This window comes from Mastigoproctus giganteus, chromosome 10 (genome assembly GCF_048544385.1).
Source record: "Mastigoproctus giganteus isolate SK-2022 chromosome 10, ASM4854438v1, whole genome shotgun sequence".
NCBI lineage: Eukaryota > Metazoa > Arthropoda > Arachnida > Uropygi > Thelyphonidae > Mastigoproctus > Mastigoproctus giganteus.
Window position 1 is genome coordinate 185,827,474 of NC_143584.1, and position 24,746 is coordinate 185,852,219.

Below are 24,746 nucleotides of genomic sequence, written 5' to 3' on the forward strand. Positions count from 1 at the left end.
AGGGTAGTCGTCATCACGTGAACACCAAAGAGGATAAAGCAATGTTTAATTTTACCATTCTTGGTAAATACCAACGCATTATCCTTTTGTTAGATAATGGTGCGTGGACTCATAAATACATTTTCCTAAATAATATATATTAAGTAGAAAAATCGATAAATTATACGTTAATGTTTTGAAATATTCAAAAGAAGAAACCATGCCATTGAGCTATTAATAACAGCTAGTCCATCTCTTCCTGTTAATGCACGTGCTGAGACATAAACAAAACTCATTGCTGTTCCAAGAACTGGTACTACTTGATAAGATCGTCCAAATCTAATAAATTTCCTCAAATATGTCCCTAACCTTTAATTTCTTTCATGACATTTCGAAAGCCTTATTGGATCCTTGTGTCGTCTTTTTGAGAACTCTCGTGGGTACATTGACAAATACTGTGGAGTTGAGGGTACGAAGTGAATGCTAATGTTTCTAGTAACAACTCTCAAGGCTCTTTATTTTAAATGTGTGCTGACCTAAAAGACAAGTTCTAGTAAGACATTTTACTTGAATGCTGTGTCCTTGTACTAATAAATGGTGCGTGACTTTCGTCATATTACCAAAACCGGTCGGAGGCCTTTCTCTTTAAAAACGCTGCTGTTGATGACGTAGGTGAATTAATTTTCAATCTTGGTTTCCGTCCACCCCTTTATTTGCTGTTAGGTAACTTATAGTGCAATTATCTGTGAGTATCCTGTTTAGCTGCGAATTTTACATCATTTTTGGACAGTTGTTGTGACCAAGATGCAGTGGAATTTTCTCTGCGTACTCTGGTTGATCAAAATTGTGGTGCTTTTGTTTATGGGAGTTTTTCTCTTTTATCTCCCACTCGTCTTACCGCAGTCAATTGGGAATATCCTCACATACAGCAAATATCGACAGTCTGGTCTGAAAGTGAAATTCTTGGAAACGCTAGAGGTGCCTAAAAGGTAGGTTCTCTAAGCCTTTTCTTTCTATTTTATCACACTGTTTAATGCACATTGCGTTAAATTTTTACCTTAAAAACAATGTTTATTTTGTGCTTCTACATTCTATATGTCGAATAGAACGTAGCAGCACACACACGTTTGAGTTCACCGTGGTTCGAAATCACGTAACTGCTAAACACGGTTAATAATTGTATTCTCCTCAAGATTGTTAACTCCTCTTAACAATAAACAATATTTAGAACGCAAACAATACAGAAATATTGAAAATTTATCAAAATATCTCTGATGAAGGATATAAAAGGTCTAAAGGTGAAAAGTGAGGTCTAGAGGTATGAAGACTCCAAAGGATTCGCAGGAAAACATCTCCCATACAAATACACTGCCTGCAACCTGTCTATTTCTGCTGGACCAGGACATCTCGGTGATTCTTCTCTGCACTTTATCGCCGTGTCCACCATCTATTGTCCACACGGCATAACAGGAAACGTGACTCATCGGTAAAGTCAACTTTTTCCCAGTCATCAATGGTACAATGACGCCATTCAGATGCAAACGTGTTACCTTGACCGAGCCCCTACTCTGGCGGCCCATATGGAGGATTGATTCTCTTTCTCTTCCATCTGGGCCACAACACTAGGAAGATGAACACAAGGAGTGTCGTCCAAAAGAAAACAGTCAATTGTTTCCAAAGAGTCATCTGAAGATGAACTTCTTTCAGAGGTTGGTGCTGACACTGGACACCAGTGGAGTGAAGACAGAGGACTGGGAGCTTCCCCAAACTGAGTAAGGCGACGATAAAGCTTTGAACAATTTCGTTCAGTGATGAATTGTTCCTAAAATGAGCCTCCAGATCCTCAAGGTGTATCCTAATCATTGCCTTATACAAGGGGATAATCACCTCCTTGTCCCTTCTAGCAAAATTCTGTATAACATTGACAAGACCCCATTAGCCGCTCTGGCAGCATATCTGCACTGTCAGAAAACTTCATATCTGACTGAACCATAACCCCCAGATCCTTTTCATTCTCTCCTACCCTTAGTATAACACCACACAGATTGTACATTTCTCTGGATTTACTGCTACCCGTATGCAGTACTTTGAATTTGTCAATGTTAACCTTAATTTTCCACCTCTCAACCCATCTGCCCAACTTTTCTAGATCCTGTTGCAGTAGCGTGCTGTCCTTACTGTCATTAACAACCCTGCCAATCCTTGTGTCATCTGCAAACTTGAACATTAAGCCTCATATACCTTCATCAATATCATTGATAAATACAGGAAACAACAATGGGCCCAAGACGGACCCCTGAGGGACACCATTATCTTGAATAATCACTGCTGATGATCAGATCAAGAGAATCGCTTCTCTTGTAGTCTCCCTAACGTGGTGCCATAGTAAACAGTCATCCAATAAAGTGAGCTGTTAAGGAACTCAATAGTGTTATCGTTTAAACTGGACCTAATTTTGGTACAATATTTGATTAGTGTCAGAAAACGTCCTTTTGGCTTCTGTGCTGGTTGGTGCTTTGTACTGAGATAGTCGTAGACAAGTTGCAGTTTACACCCACCCCTTATTACCACACCTTCAAAAAATCTTATTTTCTTTTTATCAAAAATAAAAAAATATTTACTTTTAGACCTTTTATGGCACCATATCCGTATTAACGAAAGAAAAATTTCTCAATTTTGTAGTATTGTCCTTGCCTTTTTGGTTTTGCGATTTTCCTTCGTTGTGTTTCCTCTGGATAAGTGAAGGGACGGTCCAGCGACAACCTCAGCCCAGGAGTGGGGGCCAGAGTCAGTATGAAGTTTCTATAGGAGTTTCATGATAGTGCCTAATAACTGAATTGGGATGAATGGTACGTGTCATCATGGATCTATCCAAGGCTTGATTCGCTGTGGTGAGGTGTGCGTGTTCGGCCTGCTGCAGAAAAGCTAGGGGATCTTCACTTGCACCATTACTTTCATCCATTGATTCTTTATAGGTTTCTTTTTGATTCCGCGTTGGGCACTTTGTCAGTGCAGAAGTCTGATTGTATGCAGTTACATTGCCGTTCTCATGTGTCATCCCATTACCCTGATTGACTGGTGTTAAGATTGGACTGCCGCTGTTACTGAGTGGTAAGGTTTTGTTCGTTTCATTAGTGGATATAGAAGAGGCGAACGGAGTTCTACACATTGTCCAGGCTTCAAAGTTATACAATGCTCTTAAGTTCTTCAAGTTGACTTTTCAAATGAGATACTTCTTGGGAGATCTCTATGTTTTGCGGCCGTAGGAACTGGTTTTCAGTGAAGAGATCAGCGACGTATTCAAAAATTGTGATAGTTCTCTTGCTCAGCGATGAAGTCTGTAAGGCTTCTAATTATTAACTCGTTGATGATTACTCGGTCAGTGTTGGCCATCGGGCTTTCAGACAGTCTTTGGGCTGGATCCATTATAAGCAATCTCGGTTCCAATTTCGTTACTAACAGTCATGAGGAGGTTCGGCAGGCGTAATGACGTCCGTGATGGGGATTTATCGAAGTCAGTGGCTAGGACGCTGCTGTCTACTTTCCGTGGTTTTACAGTTTCATTCTTTGCGATGATTAGTGGAAGATTAATATCAAAGCTCGGCAATCTACAAGAACTTGACTATATAATCATCTAACCCACACAGGGTTTAACTCCACCTGTATACCTCGTTGTGATATAGGTGGAACTATCATCTTTGAATGGCCCACACCATTGTGGCACTCATCTTCGTGCGGCACCCTAACCATGCAATCTTTTATTCTCTCCCTGGTCCTGGGTGGGCTCTCATATCCAAGGACATCCTCTCTTCGTCCCTTGCTACCTCATTCATCTAAAGGATGCCTTCCTTTCTTCGTTCTTCCTTCTCACCTGCCTTTACTCCCCACTCTCAAACTATCTCCCGCACTCACACTTTAATTTATTTTTTTTAGGCACCCCTAGAAAGCTGAAGCAGCTTGGGGGTTGCCTAGCCAGAGTTCTTTCCCTCTATTGCACTTCCTGACCTATCCTTCATGAGGTTAGTGACGGCCGACGTGGGGTCCCACAAGGGGCCTTGCGGCTTAACGGCCAGATGAACAACACAACCCAACAACCACACACGAATAGCCCACAAGATTCGCAGTTTCCGTAATAATATTGTCATCCTTAAACCGGTACTCGACAATCATCCCTTTTTCAAAGTCCGTCACGTAACACACGAGATCCCTTGCTCATGTCTATCACGTACCCCTTAAAGACCGCATACCAAACACCTGTAGTATCGAGGTTACCAACTTTTACTGCACAACGTGTGTTACCAAATGGGGAAGAACGGCCGATTTCACACGGTGATGTTCATAATATTTTGACCGGTCAGTGTGTAGTGTAAGGTTTGGGATATTTTGGTTCCAGCATTGTTATTTGCAATACTGTGAACACAAATTCCATATTTTATTCATTGTAACTTGTGTTTTACTACAGGTATTACAGACATTTTTACGTCTTTGCTGCCGTTTTCCACTCGTTCCTCACTTGGATCTTGTACAGAGTATACTTCCAGCATCAACAGGTTCCTGAAATAGTTACTGACTTACTCAATCTCCTTATCCCACTTCGGAGACAAGCATCAGGTAAGGTGTTCTCATTTCATAGTGATCTGCCTAACAGATAATCACTTTTTTATTTTGCTAGAATCCTCTGGATTAATGGATTTATTTTATAACCAATGTGTGCAATTCTCTTATGCGATATTGGTCAATGACGAATTCAAGCAATATCTGTACTTCGGATGGTAGCGATCTAGGCAAAGAGACAAGTCTTTTGAGAAGTTTCTGGTGCACTTAGAGTGAGGTTGATTAATTCTTTTCTTTTCCATGTTTCTTTCAGTGACTGCCCAATCAACTACCTTGGTGATGGTTCTTTTGCTACTTCATATATATCGAAGGCTTTATGAGACTTATTGTATCAGTGTGTATTCCAACGGCAAGATGAACGTTGTGTTTTACATAATTGGATTTACCTTCTACTCTGCAATGAGCCTTTCTCTCATAGCAGAGGCTCCAGGATTTGAAAGTTACGGTAAGTATTTCATTTCATTGTGTAAAATCATAAAATACAATGAAAGTCCAGTTATCCAGACTCTGTGGGTCTATGTATACTCTCATATACACATATAACAAGATCTATCTATACTCTTATAGACAGATCTTGTTACCCGTTTGTTTGGCTGAAATGCCCTTCCCAACGTGTTCCAGAAATTCTCAAATGGATTCAGATCTGAAGAAGGTGACCAGGGTAGATGTTGGAAATCTTGGGAATGTTCCTTGGACCGTTCATTCAATTTTTGCGCTGTGGATATTTTCGTTGTGGTCTTGAAAGAATTCATTGCAATCCGTGTAAAAATGAAGCATTACATTGTGAAATTAGTTCGATACGACAGAAAAATATTCACTGTATATACTCTTAATTATCTGTTGATTCCAGTTGCAAATCGCTTCTAATTTTCTGGCCAGTAACTGCACGTACATATTCATTGAACAATCCACTAACGCCTAATAAAACATTGGAATGTCCAATTGTTAACTCATCCATTGAAGACGTGGATTCATCCCAGATGAATCCACGTCTTCAGATAATTTCTAAAACAGGTGGGCATGTACATTGAGATGCTGATGTGCTCATAAGAACATGTGATTGAGTCTCGATACCTGGTTGAGTTTATGCCACGAATCCAGGCTGTTGTGAGAGCTAAAAGGGAACCTACTCTGCATTAGACAGGTGTACTTAATAAAGTGGCCAGTTAGTGTACACCGATGATGTAAAACTAAATTTAAAAAAAATCGGATTATAATTCTAAATAAAATCAAATATTTGTGATTTATGGGACAAAAAATCTCTGTGGATCCTGTGAACAAAGTTACTCTTGCTCACAGCCTGTTACAACATGCAAATCGAGCAGCCAGATAAAACAAAGACTGTTTTGGAACCACTACATTTCGAATTCATGTCTGATTATCCTATTCCCATTATTAAATTGGAAGAAAAATGAAGGATAGATTGTAACTAGGTATTATAGAGTAGAGCCGGCGCTTTTCTCATCATCAGGGTTTTTTGTCTTCCCTGATGTGTGAAACCTCTGAAGTCATCGTGGGACTGTTGGATCATAGACTTGATCTAGTAGTGATAATGATCCAAGCAATCTGTTGCGGAGGACGTAGTATAGGGGGATTCCAATCTTTTGTGACACTTGAAATTAAAGAAGCCACAGTACTGAACTCAATGGGGCTTTTCTAATCTCTCGACACACCGGTTGGGAATTACTTTATCACGTATTTAGCTCCTACTGCTCGAGCAATCTAGGTCACAGAGAGAAAGTTGCTGGTGACCTCAGACTCAGTCATCCAGAATGAGGTTAAGCATGTGGTAGTAAACGACGAAAGGAATTAAAGCCGTACGCAGTATGTTGTAAAGAACCTGTAGCTCTCCTAGCTTTCATCAGTTGCATCAGTGAAATTTAATTTGTCCCCTTTAAACAAAGACATTTATGGTGTCCATTTCTAAAGTGGGAGTGTTGGGGAAAAGGTATCCACCGCATTTATGCCGATCGATTTTTCAGTAAAGAGTTCTTCTGCGTATGTTTGGGGTAGAAATCCTCCCACGCTACCACAGACGTTGGAATAAGATTTCTTAAAATTGGTTGCTGCTTCAAACAGTGCTTCCCAGATGAATCCGTGTCAGAAAATTCGATCTAAACCCATAATGAAAGTCTCCCAAATAGTAGTTATTGTCTGTGGTGTGATAGATGATGAAATATCGCATTTGTAACCCCCGATATTGCTAGATATTGTGTCTGTGTTTCACAATTAAAGTACAGGCTTACAAATGGTATCCTATTGCAGGGGTAGGATACCATAGGTCTATGGTACAAGTTATTTGGTAAAATATCGCATTTGTAACACCCAATATTGCTAGATATTGTGTCTGTGTTTCACAATTAAAGTACAGAGCTTACAAATGGTATCTTATTGCAGGGGTAGGATACCATAGGCCTATCGTACAAATTATTCAGTAAGACCACACTTGGAATGCTGTGTTCAGGTATGAGATCACACTTGAAGAAAGCCTTCGTGGGTAGCGCTGTTGGTAGAATCGCCGTCCTTCAACACCGGGTGGAAAAGACTTGAGTTCAAGTTTCGTCGATGATTGAGGAATTCCTGTGGGACTTTTTTTGTCACACTGGCCGAGTTAGTCGGTCTCAGGAGAGGGTAGCAAGGTTATTCTCCCCAAAACTTGGGTTTTTCATTTAGCAAACATAAAATCAACCACAGACCACACGCAATTTACAAGCAGTATACACGGAGCAATATGGCCTTAGTCGCTGATGGTCCTTAAAACCCTATTACTGCAACAACCTCTGTACTCTATAATGTTTGGAGTACTTCTCCTCCTACGCCACCACTAATACTAGTCTGAAGGGCGCCACCTTTCCTTAGCTAAGATCTCTACTCACATAAAGAGGAAGGCAATAAACTATTTCTAGCCTGCATTTCATTGAAAAAAATTAAATTGTGTCCGCTTTGGTACTCATGCGAATCTGGGACATTTAGTAATAACAGCTTGGCTGTTATTTGCCACGTTAGAAAAGGCAATATTTATATAACCATATATTATGGACTATTTAAGGTGTTCATATAACCTGGAATGAAAACTCTAAAGATTATTGGGCACAAATCCCTGGTGTTTTTATGACGAAATCGCAATTTTCACCAAAAATTATTAAACGGATAAAATTGGCCATTTCATTCGCATCATAGCATTATGGGAGTAAATTAGGGACTTCCTCATTGGAATTTCTAAGAAGATTAGCAAGTAAGTCATTAAAGCCCTTTATTGAGGTCAGGAATAAGACAATACGTCGTTACAGTCGCCAACTAAAGTGGAAATAAAACTTGAAAAGTCAACAAAAAACCTTTACCACCATTGCACCAATTTCCAGATTCTTTCTGGTGTATTTTCGTTTCGCATTTTTTGAGTTAGAGCATGATCGCTTTGTCAGTACTACGTGGATTTCTGCTCCTCTGTTCTTCTTTCTTAAAATTTTAAAATCATTCGAGTCAATTTATATTTTAGCAATTATGACAGCCTTGAGTATATGAAATTTGAAGTCCAATTATTACAAACTTTATTCCAGCTAGAGATGTTGTTTTTAAGTATTTGTTTACACGCGTGTTTGGTTCTTTTTTTCACTGCTTTGGATGCTTTTCTGGTCAGCAATTTCTTACTTGTAAACGCAGTATAGGAGGGGATATCTAAACCTTATGAATTTTAGCTCTCCAATGAAGAGATATCATTGGTGGTCGAATTTTCCATTCTACTTCTCACATGTAGTTCAGCAATTAGGTGCATTACCATCCGTGTTTATTCATAATACGCCTATTGTCTTTATATGCCATTAGTCTGTCAGTCAGTCCGCATGTAATAACTGGACTCCTAGTGTACGGATTTTCATTAATTTTTATTTAAAAATAACTAAATACACAAGGGATAATACTTTAAGAGTTTATATTAATGTAGTGCTCAAAATGCTTGCCATGATGGCTACCTCTACCAGAAAAAAACTTTATAATTCTTTAACCGCAATTAACTTAGATTTCAATCAGCATGTCTTGACATACCCGTGATCATATTAATTAATGACACGCGACATTTCTTTAAAAAAAAATTGTTTTGTTTTCTGTGTTTAGGTGGTCCACACACAGCTCACTTTACAAAGAACTGGCTCTCCTGGAAGCAAGTCCTTGGTGTGATCATTTTCTTTTGGGCTTTCCGAGTTCAGTTTCAGAGTAATCGGATCTTGGCCAGCTTACGTAAAGATCCGAAAAGTAAGTACAATACGTTGAAAGGGGCAATATTAGTATGAAATCCCTATGTGTCCACCCCATTGCAAGCCTATTTTTATTTTTTTATTTTTATTAATAATAATAAGCACTCAAATAATCAGTAATTCCAATTATGATCTGTAATTTGATTGTGGGAAGTATGTCTTATCGTAGGAATGTCTTTATGTGACAAAGGACTTCAAGTTGTCAGCATAACAGTTTGGATACTTTGCAAGAAATGTTTCTAAGGTTAAGGAAATGATGTATCAAAAAAGCGAGGAATTTTATGGACAAACAGAGAACATTTCGTTTCTGCGCATTCGCCACATTGCCCAAGGGCTCCAACCAGAGCATGGCAACAAACATAATATCGAATACTTCAGCTACAATATATGGTATTTGGATGGCCCATGTGTGATGTGTAGGAAAAAAAATAATAATAGGGAAGGCTCGATAAATCTTTCTGAAAGATCTAAATATAAAATTCTGTGACAATCCATCCAGTGGGAGTCGAGTTATTAAATGAAGGTGGGTGGACAAGGAAATAATTACCCGGATTTTAATTGGTACGATTTTAATATTATAATTAAATTAAATTTAGCATGCTTGATTTACATGTTGTGTCCTCGTTTATTGCCTCAATTCTGCTATTTCTCAGGAACAAACCTCTTCCAATCAGAATTTTCTTCGGATAATCAAAAGGTTCTCTCTTGAGAATTGTCCCAAAACACTTTTTGTTTTACCTTAAGTAGGATATAATGGTTTACAGATTAATGATTTGAGTCTTCACATTATACAGGTCAACAAGTATTTTTCATCGGAAAAAAGTGAATTAGATAGATCTTTGTACGCTGATTTAAAATCTTTTACATTTTATTTTGTCGGTTTAGCTTTTATGGTTGGTTGGTAAGATTTTAGGCGCATCAACAACTTAGGCCATATTGCGTCGTAAATTTCGTGTGTTCTTTACTCAGTTTGCTGCGTTCTGGACGAAAAACCCAAACTTCCGGGAGAAAAACCATGCTCCCTTAGCCGGAGCCAACTAACTCAGCTACGTTGAAAAAGGACCATAAAATTCTTCGCGTCATTGACAGGATTCGAACTCAAGTCTTTTCCATCCAGCGCGAGGGTGATTATACCCACGAATCCCTTAGTTTTTATGAAACTGATTATACTAACATGATGAGACTAATTATATGTCTTGTATTTGGCCTTTCTTTCTCCCTTTCTGTGTCCAATATTAACATGTTCCCGAAGGTGAAATGACGAATTGGAACAGTGGCATAGTATTTAAGGTTAGGCGCCACCTGTGGGTTCTCACATCTGCGCCGTATGTACTCTGTGATGGAAGGCAGAACTACTGAATAAGCCAAAAAAAATTTAGTGTCTGGTTTATGCAGAATTGTGTTATGTTCTGTTGTTGTGTCTCTGGCTACTTGGCCACAGGGCCCCTAGTGGAACCCTACGTTGCCCGCCACCGCCATTGGGAGGTGAGCCAGGCTGCCTTCATACTCTGGCTGATCTCCGCCAGGGTCGCCTGAGCTTTCTGGACGGAGACCAAACAAAAAAAAAGGGGAAGAGAGTGGGGAAGATAGTTGAAGTGGTGGAGTCAAAGTAGATAAAAGGAGGAGGATGAGGAAAGAAGGCATCCTCCAGCGGAAAGAAGAGGTGGGAAGGGAGAAGTAGGAATCGCCCCTGATCTGGGAGCCCACAGAAGGCCAGGGAAAGGAAGACAGCTTGCAGAACAAGGGAGGTCTGCAAAGTTGGGAAGGTGCAACGGGAAGTGTCTGAATTTGATTTATATCAGTTCAGTGCCGTCGTTCCAACGTGGAAGATGTCCAGTTAGGTGTTCTAACGAGTTGGAATATCATCTAACACAAACATAATGAGTTAGTATTAGTAATGGCCGCATGGTGCAAGAAAGCCTATGGCTTATGCTGCACCGGCCAAAAAAAAAAAAACTGAATAAAACAATGATAAAAAAATAAATAAAATAAGATAAATAAATAACAATAATTAGTAGCAGAAAAGGAAATTATCCAGATGACCTTTGAATTTCCCCAAACTGTCAGCCTCTACCACCCATGTAGGCAACTTATTCCAGTAATTTATAACTCGTTGGCTAAAATAAAACTTCCTGCAGTCCAATCTAAACATCTCCCCAGTAACTTGAATTTATGTCCCCTAGTTCTAGCATCATTTATAATCTTGAAAATTTCGCCCTCATTCATTTTACTGATGCCTCTCACAGCCTTAAACACCTCAATCAAATCTCGTCTAAGGTGTCTAGTTTCCAAACTCTGCAACCCACATATTTGAAGTCTTTCTTCATATGGACACCCTTTTGCCGATCTCACCAGGCGAGTTAGCCGTCTTTGCACCCTTTCAAGAAGCTCGATGTCTTTCTTTAGGTGCGGTCTCCATACTTGAACACAGTATTTCAAGTGTGGTCTAACAAAAGCCTTATATAATGGGATTATGACGTCCCTATCTCTACTTGCAAAAGTTCGATAGATCATCGATAGGACACCATGGGCCTTCCTTGCAACCTGTTTACAATGCTCAGAGAATTTCATGTCTGACCGTATCGTAACACCCAAGTCTCTTTCCTGCAGTACTCGGTTTAGTTGAACTCCACCAAGTGAATAAGTTATTTTGGGATTACTGTTTCCCATGTGTAACACCTTACACTTTGTTAGATTAAAGCATAGCTACCATTTTGTTGACCATTGCTGAAGTCTATCTAGGTCTCTGTGAAGAATCTCAGCTTGACGGTGATCAATAACTATTCTAGCAATTTTAACATCATCTGCAAATTTAGACATCACGCCGTCTATCCCTTCATCGATGTCGTTTTTGAAAATTAAAAACAACAGTGGTCCTAATACTGATCCTTGGGGAACCCCACTTCTTACATCAACCCAATCTGAGGAATAGCCATTTATCACACCCCTCTGCCTCCTTCCCTGAAGCCATCCTGCTATCCATCTAAGGATTTTCCCAGTGATTTCAACCTGTTCCAACTTATAAAGCAACAGCTCATGAGGGACTGGGTCAAAAGCTTTGCTGAAATCTAAATAAACAATGTCGAAATTATTCTCTAAATCCAGCTTGTGAGTGACCCTTTCAAAATAACGAACCAGATTTGTTAAACATGATTTTTCTTTTACAATACCATGCTGGGTATCCTTGAGAATTTCAATTCGATCCAAATGATCCTGAATTCCACCCTTGAGCATTGCCTCCATGATTTTCCCTACCACCGAAGGCAGACTGACAGATCGATAATATACCACTTCACTCTTAGAGTCACCCTTATCTATGGCAGATACATTGGGACTTTTCGAATCCAAGGGAATCTCCCCAGAGTCTAGTGATGCTCGCATAATTAGCCTCAATGGTTCAATGCACTCACTTGCCGCCTCCCTTAAGATTATAGGGTATATTCTATCAACTCCAGGAGCCTTACTGGCCTGTAGGCTCGAAAGTTTTTTCATTAAATAATCTTGCGAAATTTCAATATCATTAATTACATATTTTTCAACTTCGCTCCCACAATTTCCCATTACCACAAAAGGTTTTTCATTTGTAAATATCGATGCAAAATAACTGTTGAGTTCATCTGCAGCGGGCAGCTGGTGTATTTAATACTATCCCCTTTCCCTTACGTAAAGGTCCGATCTGGTTTGTTCTGCTCTTCTTGGCATTTAATTAACTGAAGAATTCCTTATCCCCTCCCCCCCCCGTTTGCTCTGTTTCCTAGCGTTTTCTCATAAACTGCCTTTGCCTGTCGAACCTCTTCTGTGGCTCTATTACAGATCATCTTGTAGCTGTTATAGGCTTCAGTACTTTTTATTGCTCTGTAACCTTTCCATGCCACCTTTTTCTGCTCAAATAATGTGGCAACTTCACTATTCATCCAACTTGGAACCCTCGACGTGGAGTACTTTTTTAATGGTAAATACATTCAAGCATCTGTGATTAATGTTTTAAAAGCATACCACAGTTCAATTGTATTCATTCTCTGTGCAATATCTACCCAGTTAATAGAGGCCATGTAGTACATTAAGGCATCGTGATTTCATTTTCTGAAATTAAAAGCCATTCCTTTGCCTTTTACTTCTGCTACCTCTCTCGTCATCATCCACCGTAGAACCTCGTGATCACTTCCTGCTACTGGTTCCTCTACTGTCAGCCCTGTTATGTCATCTGATTCATGGGTGATGATGAGGTCTAAGATATTCTTTTCTCTAGTACTTTCCCTGACATGTTGATACAAATAACAGTCATCTAGTTGATTTAAAAATTTTGTTCCCCATGTCGAGTTTCCTTCCCATTACTCCAATCAATTAGAGGCAAATTGAAATCACCCATAATAAGACATTGACGCTTACTTGCCCATTCTATTTGCATGCAGAGACTTTCGTCATAATCTTCACAATCACCTGGTCTGTAGATTACTCCTACTCGCATTATACCTTTGTTTCCAACTATCTCACACCATACAGACTCTATACTAGCATGTGAAATGTCTGAATCCGGGAAAGCTATCGTCGCACTCAGGCTGCTTCTGATAAGAAGCATAACCCCACCACCCCTTCTATCTACCCTATCCTTCCTAAATACATTATACAAGCCGTACTGGAACTCATCATCCCCAATTTCCGGGTGGCACCACGTCTCTGTAAGCCCTATTATGTCCGCGTTACTTGTTTTAACCAGCAGTTCGAATTCGCTCATTTTACTGACGACACTTCTAACATTACTGTATAAATAATTAAGATTTACTGTTCTTGTATATTTAACAACCCTAACACAACCTTTGAAGTTTTTTAGGCTGTCTTCCCTGGCATTAGCTACCCGCTCACTTGAAACGTCTTTGCCCCCAGAACATCTAGATAATATGTCCAGTTGGGGTTACAGATAAGAACTCTTGAGGTATGTGCGAGAGTTACTTTGACCAATATTATCGGATAAACGCGTGTCAGTATTACCCACATCCCCCCTAACTAGCAGTTTCCCTGAACCTTTAAGGTATCCTCAATAATACTGGCAAAAACTTTCGCACCACCTTTGTTTAAGTGTATCCCGTCTCTACAAAACAAATTCCTTCTACCTACAAGTGTGGGCCATGCTGATAGAAATTTCCTCCCTAAAGCCTTGCAGAGTCTTGAGTTAATCCACAAGGCTCTTAACATATAATCCCTCCTATCGTGTCTGGGCAGAATTGCAGACACATAGACATTATGGCTTAGCTCGCGGCATTTCCTCAGCATGGTCCTGTATTTTTCCAACAAATCGTCAGATCGTGGTCGTTTAATATCATTAGTCCCCACATGAATAATAATATTCTCTTTTATTATTTTAATATCAGAGAGTCACATCTTTTTGGGACCTCTGGAGTAGTTGCCAGGAAATTTGATGAATTTGAGGTATTGCTCAAAACATCAAAGGCAGATATTGTGGAGATTTCAGAGACGTGGTGTCACACAGATATAAGAAATGCAGAACTGGAATTTGGGGAGTACAATGTCTACAGAAAGGATAGGAAGGGAGGAGGGGTTATGCTATTAGTTAAAAAACACATAAAATCCAAGGAAGTGAAGCCAGTCGACATCGCTGGACAGTGCAGTGTCGAGTCAGTTTGGTGTGACATAAGCATTGGGAGATCAAAATTGAGAGTAGGAGTGTGCTATAGGCCTAATGACTCTGATGAGTATAATAAGAAACTGTTCGGAGAAATAGAGTGGGCCAGTAAATCAGAGAGTCTTATAATGGGGGATTTTAATTTCCCAGATATTGACTGGAATTTGGGGGCTGGTCACTCACACAGTAGCAAGGCTTTTGTGGATTTATTGGATGATTGTTTTCTACATCAGCATGTTCGGGAGGCAACTAGAGGGAGTAATACTCTTGATTTGATTATCAGTAGTGATTCTTCATGCATTAAGAATCTGCAGATAAATGAACCACTTGGTGGCAGTGATCACAGTGTGCTGAAGTGGGAGTTACTCAAAGAGGTAACTACCATTAGGGGTAAAGGGAAGGGGTATTGCTTTCGTAAAGGCGACTACAATGGACTGAGACAGTATTTAAATTCTATACAGTGGGATCAACTGATGATATTGCCAACAGCAAATTCAAAATGGGAAGCATTCAAAGAACTTATCGTGGAAGCTACTAGGCTTTACATACCAACTAAGAAATATTGTTCAAGGTTTAGGCCTAAATGGTTGTCAGATGAACTAATGAGGCATATGGCAGAGAAGAAAAATGCATGGGATACATACAAATTAACACGTGACACGGACGCCTATGATAGATACAAGTTGATCTGTAACCAAGTTACAAAGGAGGTTAGGCAGGCGAAGGCAGATTACGAGAGATCCTTGGCAAGGGATGCGAAGAAAAACAGCAAAGAGTTCTTTACTTATGTAAACTCTAGAAGGAAGGGGATGAATCAGATTGGTCCACTTGAGATCGATGGGTCAACTGTTGATGACCCTGCTCGGGTAGCTAACAAACTAAATGAATATTTTACATCGACATTCACACATGAGGAGTTATTCAGCGAGGGGAATGCCAGAGGTGTATTCAACTCTAGCAGTAAGCTAGAGAATCTTGTAATAACTGAGAGCAAAGTGGAGGAGAAATTGTTGAAGATAAACACAAGAAAGGCACCTGGGGTGGATGGGATCTATCCAGTTATATTAAAGGAGGCAGCAAAGGAGGTAAGCAAACCCTTAGCCATAATTATGAGAGCTTCCTTGGACTCAGGGGAGGTACCCATTGACTGGAGATGTGCAAATGTGACCCCAATTCACAAAGGGGGATCAAAGGCTGACACAAGTAATTATAGACCTGTGAGTTTAACTTCTGTTCCCGGAAAATTAATGGAGGCACTGGTGAAAGAAGCACTGCAGGATCATCTAGACAATACTTCAGTTATAGCTAGGACACAGCATGGTTTTGTTAAGGGGAAGTCTTGCCTGACCAATTTGATTGGATACTATGATGCAGTCACAAAAGAACTGGATGCAGGGAATAACTTTGATATTATATACTTGGATCTTAGAAAGGCTTTTGATACTGTTGCACATGGAAGACTGCTGCACAAATTGGAGCAGTGTGGCATTGGAGGCAAGTTGCTGCTATGGATAAAGGGGTGGTTGAGGGGGAGAAGACAGAGAGTGGTAATCAATGGACACTGCTCATCGTGGACTAATGTTATTAGTGGAGTCCCTCAGGGTTCAGTATTGGGGCCTTTATTGTTTTCTGTATTTATAAATGATATTGATGATGGTATATCAGGCTTAATGTCCAAGTTTGCAGACGATACGAAGGTTGGCAGGGTTGTCAAGGACACTACTGACACTATGCTGCTGCAACAGGATTTGGAAAGGTTGAGCAGATGGGCTTCGAGGTGGCAAATGAAGTTTAACATTGACAAATGTAAAGTACTACATATGGGAAACAGCAACCCCAGAGCAACGTATCAACTCTGTGGTACTACACTGACAGTGGTAGAGAATGAAAGGGACCTGGGGGTGGTGGTGCAGGCAGATATGAAGTTCTCTGAGCAGTGCAGACGAGCTGCAAGAGTAGCTCATGGTGTATTGTCAATGATATATAGGAATTTTTCTAGCAGGGATAAGGAGGTGATTATTCCCTTGTATAAGGCAATGGTCAGGCCACACCTAGAGTACTGTATACAGGCCTGGAGGCCTCATTTCAGGAAGGATGTAGAGCTGCTGGAACGAGTACAGAGAAGGGCAACTAGATTGGTGAATGGGACAAAGGGGTTCTCTTACGAAGAAAGGCTTAAGTTTTGCAAATTACAGTGTCTGGAAACTAGGCACCAGCGGGGTGATCTGATAGAGGTGTACAAAGCCTTGAATGGTTTGAGCATGCTCAATGCTGATGGGATTCTTCCTCTAGCTCAGAAAAATCACCTGAGAGGGCATAAATTCAAATTGAGGAAAGACAGATGTAGGATAGATGTGCGGAAATTTGCCTTTAGCCAGCGGGTGGTTGGTGGGTGGAACAGACTTCCATCCCTTGTCGTGGAAGTTGATAGCCTAAATAAGTTTAAGGCTCAGCTGGACAGGTATTTCGAACGAACAGAGGGGTGAAGTGGAAGTGGTTATTTTTATTTATTTATGTTACTTTTTTTTTTTTTTTTTTTTTTGGCTGATGCTGCATAAGCTTGCTTTCTTGCATCAAATGCCTCTACTAATGCTAATGCTAATGCTAATGCTAAAGTTCTAATCTTCCATCACACGAATGACACGTAATACAGATCGAGAAAAAGTCAAACCATATTTTGGTTTCATTATATTAATAAAATTAGTGAATTGAAAATATTATTCACAAAACTGCATATTTTTAATAGTTGATTTTATGTTAGTAAAGCAATTCATGACTAATTTTTTGATTTATCTCCCATAGGTGGTTCTGTGGTAACGTTGAAACATACCATACCGAGAGGAGGTTGGTTCGATTTGGTCTCGTGTCCGCACTTCATGGCAGAAATCTCCATTTATTTGGCGGCCAACCTGATTCTCGAAGGATGCAATACCACCTGGAATTTGGCGTGCATATTTGTAGTGATAAACCAACTGTTAGAAGGACTGATTGCTCACGAGTGGTACAAAAAGACATTCCCGGATTATCCAACGCATCGCCAGGCTGTAATACCATTCCTTGTATAGAAACTAATCCAGGATGAACATCAGAATGCAGAATTTAGGAGAATTAAGGCAGAATTATCGAGAAATGAATATCAATTACATCCTGGATGAAGCCCCAACCGGTTGGTTTGTATGTTCACGTAATAATTCCAAGAGATAAGGGTAGACGTTCTGTAATTTATGACCTGAAGTTGTCGGATAATTGTTTATCTGGCAGAAAATCTGAGCTCTGGACCATTGCAATGATTATGCAGAGCAAAACTCGAAAGTTTACCGACAACTTATTATCTTATCCTCATGCCTATGGCAGTGGATTGACCTCCAAGTAGTTTATGTGATCGAAAGCTATTTCTGCCTCAAGGACTACGTGATGCAAAGTTATTTCAGCTCAAAGATTGTGTGTTCGAAAGCTATTTTTAGTTCAAATAATATGTGATAGAAAGTTATTTTCAACTCAAAGATTGTGTCACCTCAATGATTAAGCGATCCGACATTCGACCTGAAATATTGTGAATAAGTCTATTTTTAGCTCAACGATTATGCGATGTTTTTTTAACTCGGATGTTATGCATCCCAAGGCTATGTTAAGTTCAAGGATGTTCAAAGATGTCATCATCTCAAAGATTATAACGGAAAGCTATTTTAGATGTGATCAGGGGCTTGATCACATCTAAATGATCTTGAATCTTTGAACTACTTCCCGGGCTCCTCTAAAAACCCTCTTCCAGCCTCTCTAAAAACTTAAATATCACCTCAATGAAAAGCAAATGCACCTCCTCTGTTCCGTCTTCACTAACGAATCCAATCTACCCACTAAAAATTAAAAATCCCTTCTTAAATAACTATTTTTTAACCAACTCCCTCAATTGTGGTACAATTTTTTTGTGGCTTCCACTTCCATCGAACAAATAAAAGACCACAAAAGAATTCTCATTTTCGTATTCAGGCATAACAGAAATATCACAACTGCTTTCATCTTATATTCTGTTATACTGTATTTCCTGGTGAAACGAGTCTTGAGTAACCTTCAAGACTCGTTCTAGCAGGAAATAATATGGCGAATCGTAAATAATATGGCGGAAAACAGATTTGAACCAAGAGTGACGTGTGTAAGGATTTATGTCATAAAAGTTCAGGAGGTGACTAATTAAAATTCTTCTCAATCTTTACTTAACACTTGTACACAGGGTGATAATTATATTTTTAGCCTGTTTACTACACTGTGAATTGGAATTCATGCAACGGCAGGATTCCATGCCACCAAAACCAAAACATTCTTGTAGTACCCCATCCTCCATATTCTTCAGATCTAGCTCATAAATTTTCTCTTCACCAAACTTATACTAATGACATTCCAGCCTCCAAGAGAATGCGAGCATTCTCTTGGAGTCTGGAATTCTCTTGTTAATTAATATAAAACAAGAAAGAAGAATATTTTATTGTATTTTGATAGACAAATGTCACACAGTATGCCCTATATTTTTTCAGACCATGGAGTCAGTAATTCCCACGTTATGTTCCACAGTTTTTCTTGTAATTTTTTGCACTGAGAATACCTACTTGGTTGAACCACTGTACAATCTTCGAGGTATTTCCCTCCTACGCCTTCTAATTCAGAGGAAAGGGCAGCGAAAATTAGAGTCTTAGCTGCTTCTCGTGGATTCTGGAAATAAAGATTATTGATGAAAGTACCTGAAGATATAATCAGCTCATTTGGTCTGTTTATGTTGAAAAGTCCATGTCAAATTGGATTACAGTGGGCTGGCTTTGCACTGGCAACACCTTGTGTACAAATGTACGGGTCTGACAAAGGACATAAGATTCTAAGACCATCCACTTGACAGTGTGCGGGTTTTACTGGACACGTTGTGCAACGCAGGGGTAGCACTTCCACAGGACACTGTCCACACCTCATGGACCATAATACAGCCTGTGGATGACAAGATGTATTATGGCTCATGGAGTATTACGTAAGCAAAGCCAACTCAGTGTATGTTTTAATATATGAAAGCATCAACATTAAGAGTATCGCTTAATTAAACTTTTCTTATCGTACAAGAAGGGAACCTACCTTCAAAAGATACACAAAAAGAGGGCTCCACCATAAATATTGAAAAATATTCGTGTTTACAATACCAGGATGAAGACAATTTGCTGTCACTTTATAGTTACATTTCTTTAAGTGTTGGTCGAGTGATTGGGTAAACATAACAATTGCCAGTTTGGACTGTGAGTACGCTGAGTACTTGGAATAAAGCTTCCTAAAGTGATAGATGAAAAAAATATACATAATAAGAAAAGAGTTTGAATACAAATTACAGTATTAGTTATTTATATGTGAAGAGTAGACTACAAGAATTATATACGATGAAAATATACACTGCCCTAATATCCGGACACCCCTCCGTTGATAGTTAGTCACTTCCTACCCACGTGTCATCAAGAAACAAACAAACATACTCCAGGACAAACTATGCTTTTCATGGTTTGACCTGGAACCATTGCTTGTTTTTCACAAAACCATGAGGTCTATCTAGAGGTCCTGGACAATAACGAGTTACTTACACTCTCCAACCTGAAAGTTGGAATCAAGTTTCATTTATCTTAATTTTCAAAGTTTTTATTAAAAGAGGACCAACTTGTTTACCAATTTTTATTAAAATCGTTTCTATTATGCATAAAAATCAAAAAATTAAATAATAATTAAGAAATTTCCAGAATATTCAGAATATTCCAGAAAGGTGTAGAAGACTCTTGAATGTGGTAGAACATTGCAGAAGATTCCTGAACATTGTCGATTATTGTAGAATATTCTAGAAAAGTGGGAGTATTGTTTCAACATTATAGAGGATTGGAGATGATTCTAGAGTGTTTTGCAATCATATAGACTGAGGAGTACCAGCTTTAACTTATAAAATCGAGCACCCGTTCATTCAGAAAGAGTGTTTGGTGTAAGTGGCAAGAAATAAGGAATTGAGTTTGTATTACTCGCCTTGTGAAGGACTGCCTTGAGGAGATGGGCGTTGGTGAGTGGCCAGCCCATAGCACAGATGCAAAATACAGAGCTGAACTGATGGCCGCATTGAAAGCCGATTAACGGAAAATGTTGGAAGACATTTACAAAACGCTGAGTTTGTTCCACAGAGACTAAAGCCTTCATAAAGCTAAAGGTATTGGTTTTTCTGCAAATAAAGATGGCCTGTAGATGGGGAAGTGTCCGGATATTAATGGTAGAGCAGCGTATATTTATTATATAGTCTTTTTTCATAACATACTTGAGAAGTAATGACGGGTTAAATATTAGATGAATTCTATGTGCAGCAAAATTTTATATAATAAAAATGAAAATAAATTCGCAATGTCCAGATCATTAGGAAAAACCTTACCTTCCATGCAAATCATCGAAATTAATTTCTGCGCTGTAATGTGTGCACGATGCTACATTTATTATTCTTCCACTATTGAATTCCGAGCTTCCATTGACTAAACATGGTAACAGAAGATTCGTTAGAAGACAGTGACCCAGATAATTGACGGCAAAAAGCGATTCAAAGTTATCTTTTGTTAATCTGACCGGAGCACTTATTATGCCAGCTGCAGAGAGTAAAAATTGAAGAAATTTGTTAGTGAATTGGTTTCAATTAGAAGAAGATGGACAAAAAGGAAAACTCATTAGAAAACATATCAGTTGCTTGTTATACAAAAATATGATAAATGCTTATCCAACTTTGAACAACCTCTACGTCAAAAACAACATAATCCACCAAGGAATAGTTTGGGGAATTTTCTTTTACTCTCTTTGGAATATTTTAATCAACAATCTAGTGATGACACTGTGCAAAAACTTATTCCTTGGTAGGATCTGTAGTTTTCAGATTATATTTCTTAAAGCGGGAAAAGATTTCATAATCATTTTGAATTTGAGTGCTTTCTTGAAAGATCTTTCAAAATAAGTCTTCTGTGGAATACGTCTACTTTTTAACAACTTAACTGTACAATATCGCATTGACGCTGAAAGTGAAGTATACTGTGGTTAACTTTAAAATAAATGTTTTATTTTCTGTTTAAATTTTAAAATAAAAACTCTATTTTCTCATTTGGAAAGCTGCCTCCACTTGTCACTGAGTGGCCACTTTATTTATACACGTATCCTAATTTTAAATATGTCTCCTTTTATCCCCCAGAACTGTTAGTATTCATCATAGCATGGACTCGTGTTGACAGAATGCCATATGGATGATTGCTCTGTGGATTCAATTCCCATTGTTGATGCAAGTTGGATAGCTTCTCATTTCTACCCCGAATGGCTCCTTCTGCCTCATCGCACAGGCCCTGGAACCACTTTATGCAATTCTGACCTTGTGGGATGCCACAACCATGAAGGGATGCATCTGGCTTAAAACAATTTCTGCATAACGTGTGGCATCCTCCAATGATATTAATGATATTCAACAGTCCCAATGTGTACCATTAAACTCCCCACACTATTACACCATCCCCCTGCATCATGATACATGGCAGAATGGGTCCATGGAATTATGATGCCTTTTTCGCCATATTCTAGTCTTCCCATCAATGTGAAACAGCAAGAACCGGCATTAGTCAAACCATGCAGCTTTTATTCAGTTCTCCTATGTGCTGTTTGCTCTTCGAGCCCACTTTTACCGTACCCTATCGTTTTTTGATGACAGGAGTGGAACCCGGTTCGGCTGTCGGGTGTGATTATTTGTCAGTGACAAGATATGACGAGTTTTCAATTTGCAATATCTGTTCGGTTACCATTGCACAGGTTATTGAAAAGTCTCTCCGCAGTAGTACTAGACATACAATGTAAAATAAGATAACGCAATACGTATCACTGAATTTAGGACTCAATCAGTTTAGTGTAGTATTTTCAATAAATCAATTAAATTCATTAATTTTATTAATTTTCATTGTTGAGCAATTAAATTTAATTTAAACGAGAACCATTCTCCATATTAAAGCAGCGGGAATGCTGCGCTCGGAGAAGAAGAATCGAAGGGCCTTTCTTCTACGAATCACGGCCTAACAAAATGTGCAACTTGTGAAATGTTTGCCGGACAATCTGGAACAGGATTGATACAACCAAGGAGGTGGTTTTTTGTGTGTGTGTCCTAGGTACAGAAAGCGTGAAGAAATTAGGCACCAACTCAGCGTTCTGATGAACATTTATGACAGGTTGAAGAGTAGTGTAGATGCCGTTGAAGAAATTAAAATGGGGGGCGTCCTCAAGCTCTCAGCTGCCAAGCTCAACGCCAGAGTTCCCTCTTGTGCATCAGTCAATACAGTAGCAATATCTAAGGCAGAATGCACTGGTCCTGAAGGAGGTGATTATTGTAGGTGACTATTTGATTTGATTTTGAGTTTATTGGCGCAAAAAGTAGGTGACTATTGTTAGGGAAACGGGAAATACATTCTGCAAAAAAAAAGAATAGGTGGAACAGGACCAGGGTATGTCTGCCAGGGGCAAAAGTAGATGACATTGTAGAGTAGATATCATGTATTAAGGGCGCAAAAGGTGATATTGTTGCACACGTTGACACTAATGATATTAAGAGTAGGAGATCTTCAAATTTACTTAACAAGTACATGGCGATGTTAAAACAAAGTTGAGAATTACTTTTGAATTTGAAAGTGTCTGCAATTCTGCCCAGACGCGATAGAAGGGAGAATATGATGAGAGCCTTGTCGATCAATTCGGCCCTCGAGAGATTGTGCAAGGCTCATGGGGTAGAATTTTTCTCAACTTGGCCTGTGCTTGTTGACAGGAGAGACTGCTTCTACAGGGATGGGATACATTTAAATAGAAAGGATGCAAGAAGATTTACTGATGCTATCGAGGCAATGTTAGGTGGTTCGGAAAACTGCTAGTTTGTGAGGATACGCAGACTAATAGATTAACTAGAGCCGCAGGCAGAGATGAAAGTGATTCTTGCACTGTTTCTATTGGAATGAGCAGGGGCCTGGAAAACCAGTTGCTGGGGATTTCAGGAACTGCTGAAGGTCATGAAACTAGTAAACACATGAGCTGTGTAAGTGTAACTGAGAATAAGAACATGTGCATGTACACTAATGCTAAGAAGATTGTAAATAAATTTGTTGAATTTGAATTGCTGGTCAAGACGTGAAATGCAGAGCAGAGACATGATCTCACTCAAACATAAGTGATATTGAATGTGAATGTGGGTAGCGCAATGTATACAGGTAGGACAGTCAGGACAAGAGGGGTGAAGGGTTATGCTCTTAGTTAAGCAGTATATTATTTCTAAAGCAATGCATTCAGTCAATATGGGTGACTAGTGCAATGTTTAGTTAATTTGATGTAACATAAGCGCTGGGAAAACAAAATTGACAGAAGGAGTGTGTTATAGGTCCAACGACGCTGATCAGTACAACGAACAACTGTACAGAGAAAAGATTGGGCCAATTATCAGAATATCTTATAATGGCGGATTTTAACTTTCTACATGTTGACTGGAATTTTTGGGTTGGTTACTCACACACTAGCAAGACTTTTGAGGATTGCTTGGATGACTGTTTTCTACAGCAGCATGATCGAGGGGCAACTACAGGGAGTAATACTCTTGATCTGGTTATCAGGTTATCATGATCTGGCAGAGAAGAAAAGTACATGGGATGCATATAAAGTATCAGGTAATGCAGAAGCCTATGGTAGATATAAATTAGTCTGTTAAAAGTAACAAAGAAGGTTAGGTAAGATAAGGCAGATTATGAGAAGAGTCTGGCAAAGAATGTAAAGAAAAACAGCAAAGACTTCTATGCTTATATTAACAGTATAAAGAAGGGGCTGACTGACATTGGGCCACTTTACGTAAATGGGTTAACTGTTGATGATCCTGCTCAGGTTGCTGACAAGTTGAATAAGTATTTTGCATCTACATTCACACATGAGGAATACTTTACGGGAGGGGATGCCAGAAGTTTATCAAACTCCAACGGGGAGCTAAATGAATTTGTGATAACTGAAAGGAAAGTGGAAGAGAAATTGTTGAAGATGGACATAAAAAAGGAATCTGGGGTGGATGGAATCTATCCAATCATATTAAGAGAGGCAGCAAAGAAAGTGAGCAAACAGCCATAATTATGAGAGCATCCTTGGATTCAGGGGAGGTCCCTATGAACTGGAGGTGTGCGAATGTATCCCCAGTTCACAGAGGGGATGATCAAAAGGTGAAA

General features: G+C 39.3%; 1 protein-coding gene across 1 annotated transcript; it reads left to right on the forward strand.

The window, feature by feature from the left end:
* Positions 1-720: 720 nt before the first annotated feature.
* Positions 721-17,549, forward strand: LOC150079636 (polyprenal reductase-like). The gene is made up of 5 exons (XM_090383151.1): positions 721-968; positions 4,442-4,590; positions 4,847-5,038; positions 8,704-8,841; positions 17,287-17,549. The coding sequence occupies exons 1-5, from the start codon at positions 784-786 to the stop codon at positions 17,547-17,549; spliced, it is 927 nt and encodes a 308-aa protein (XP_090239277.1). The 5' UTR covers positions 721-783.
* Positions 17,550-24,746: the final 7,197 nt, after the last annotated feature.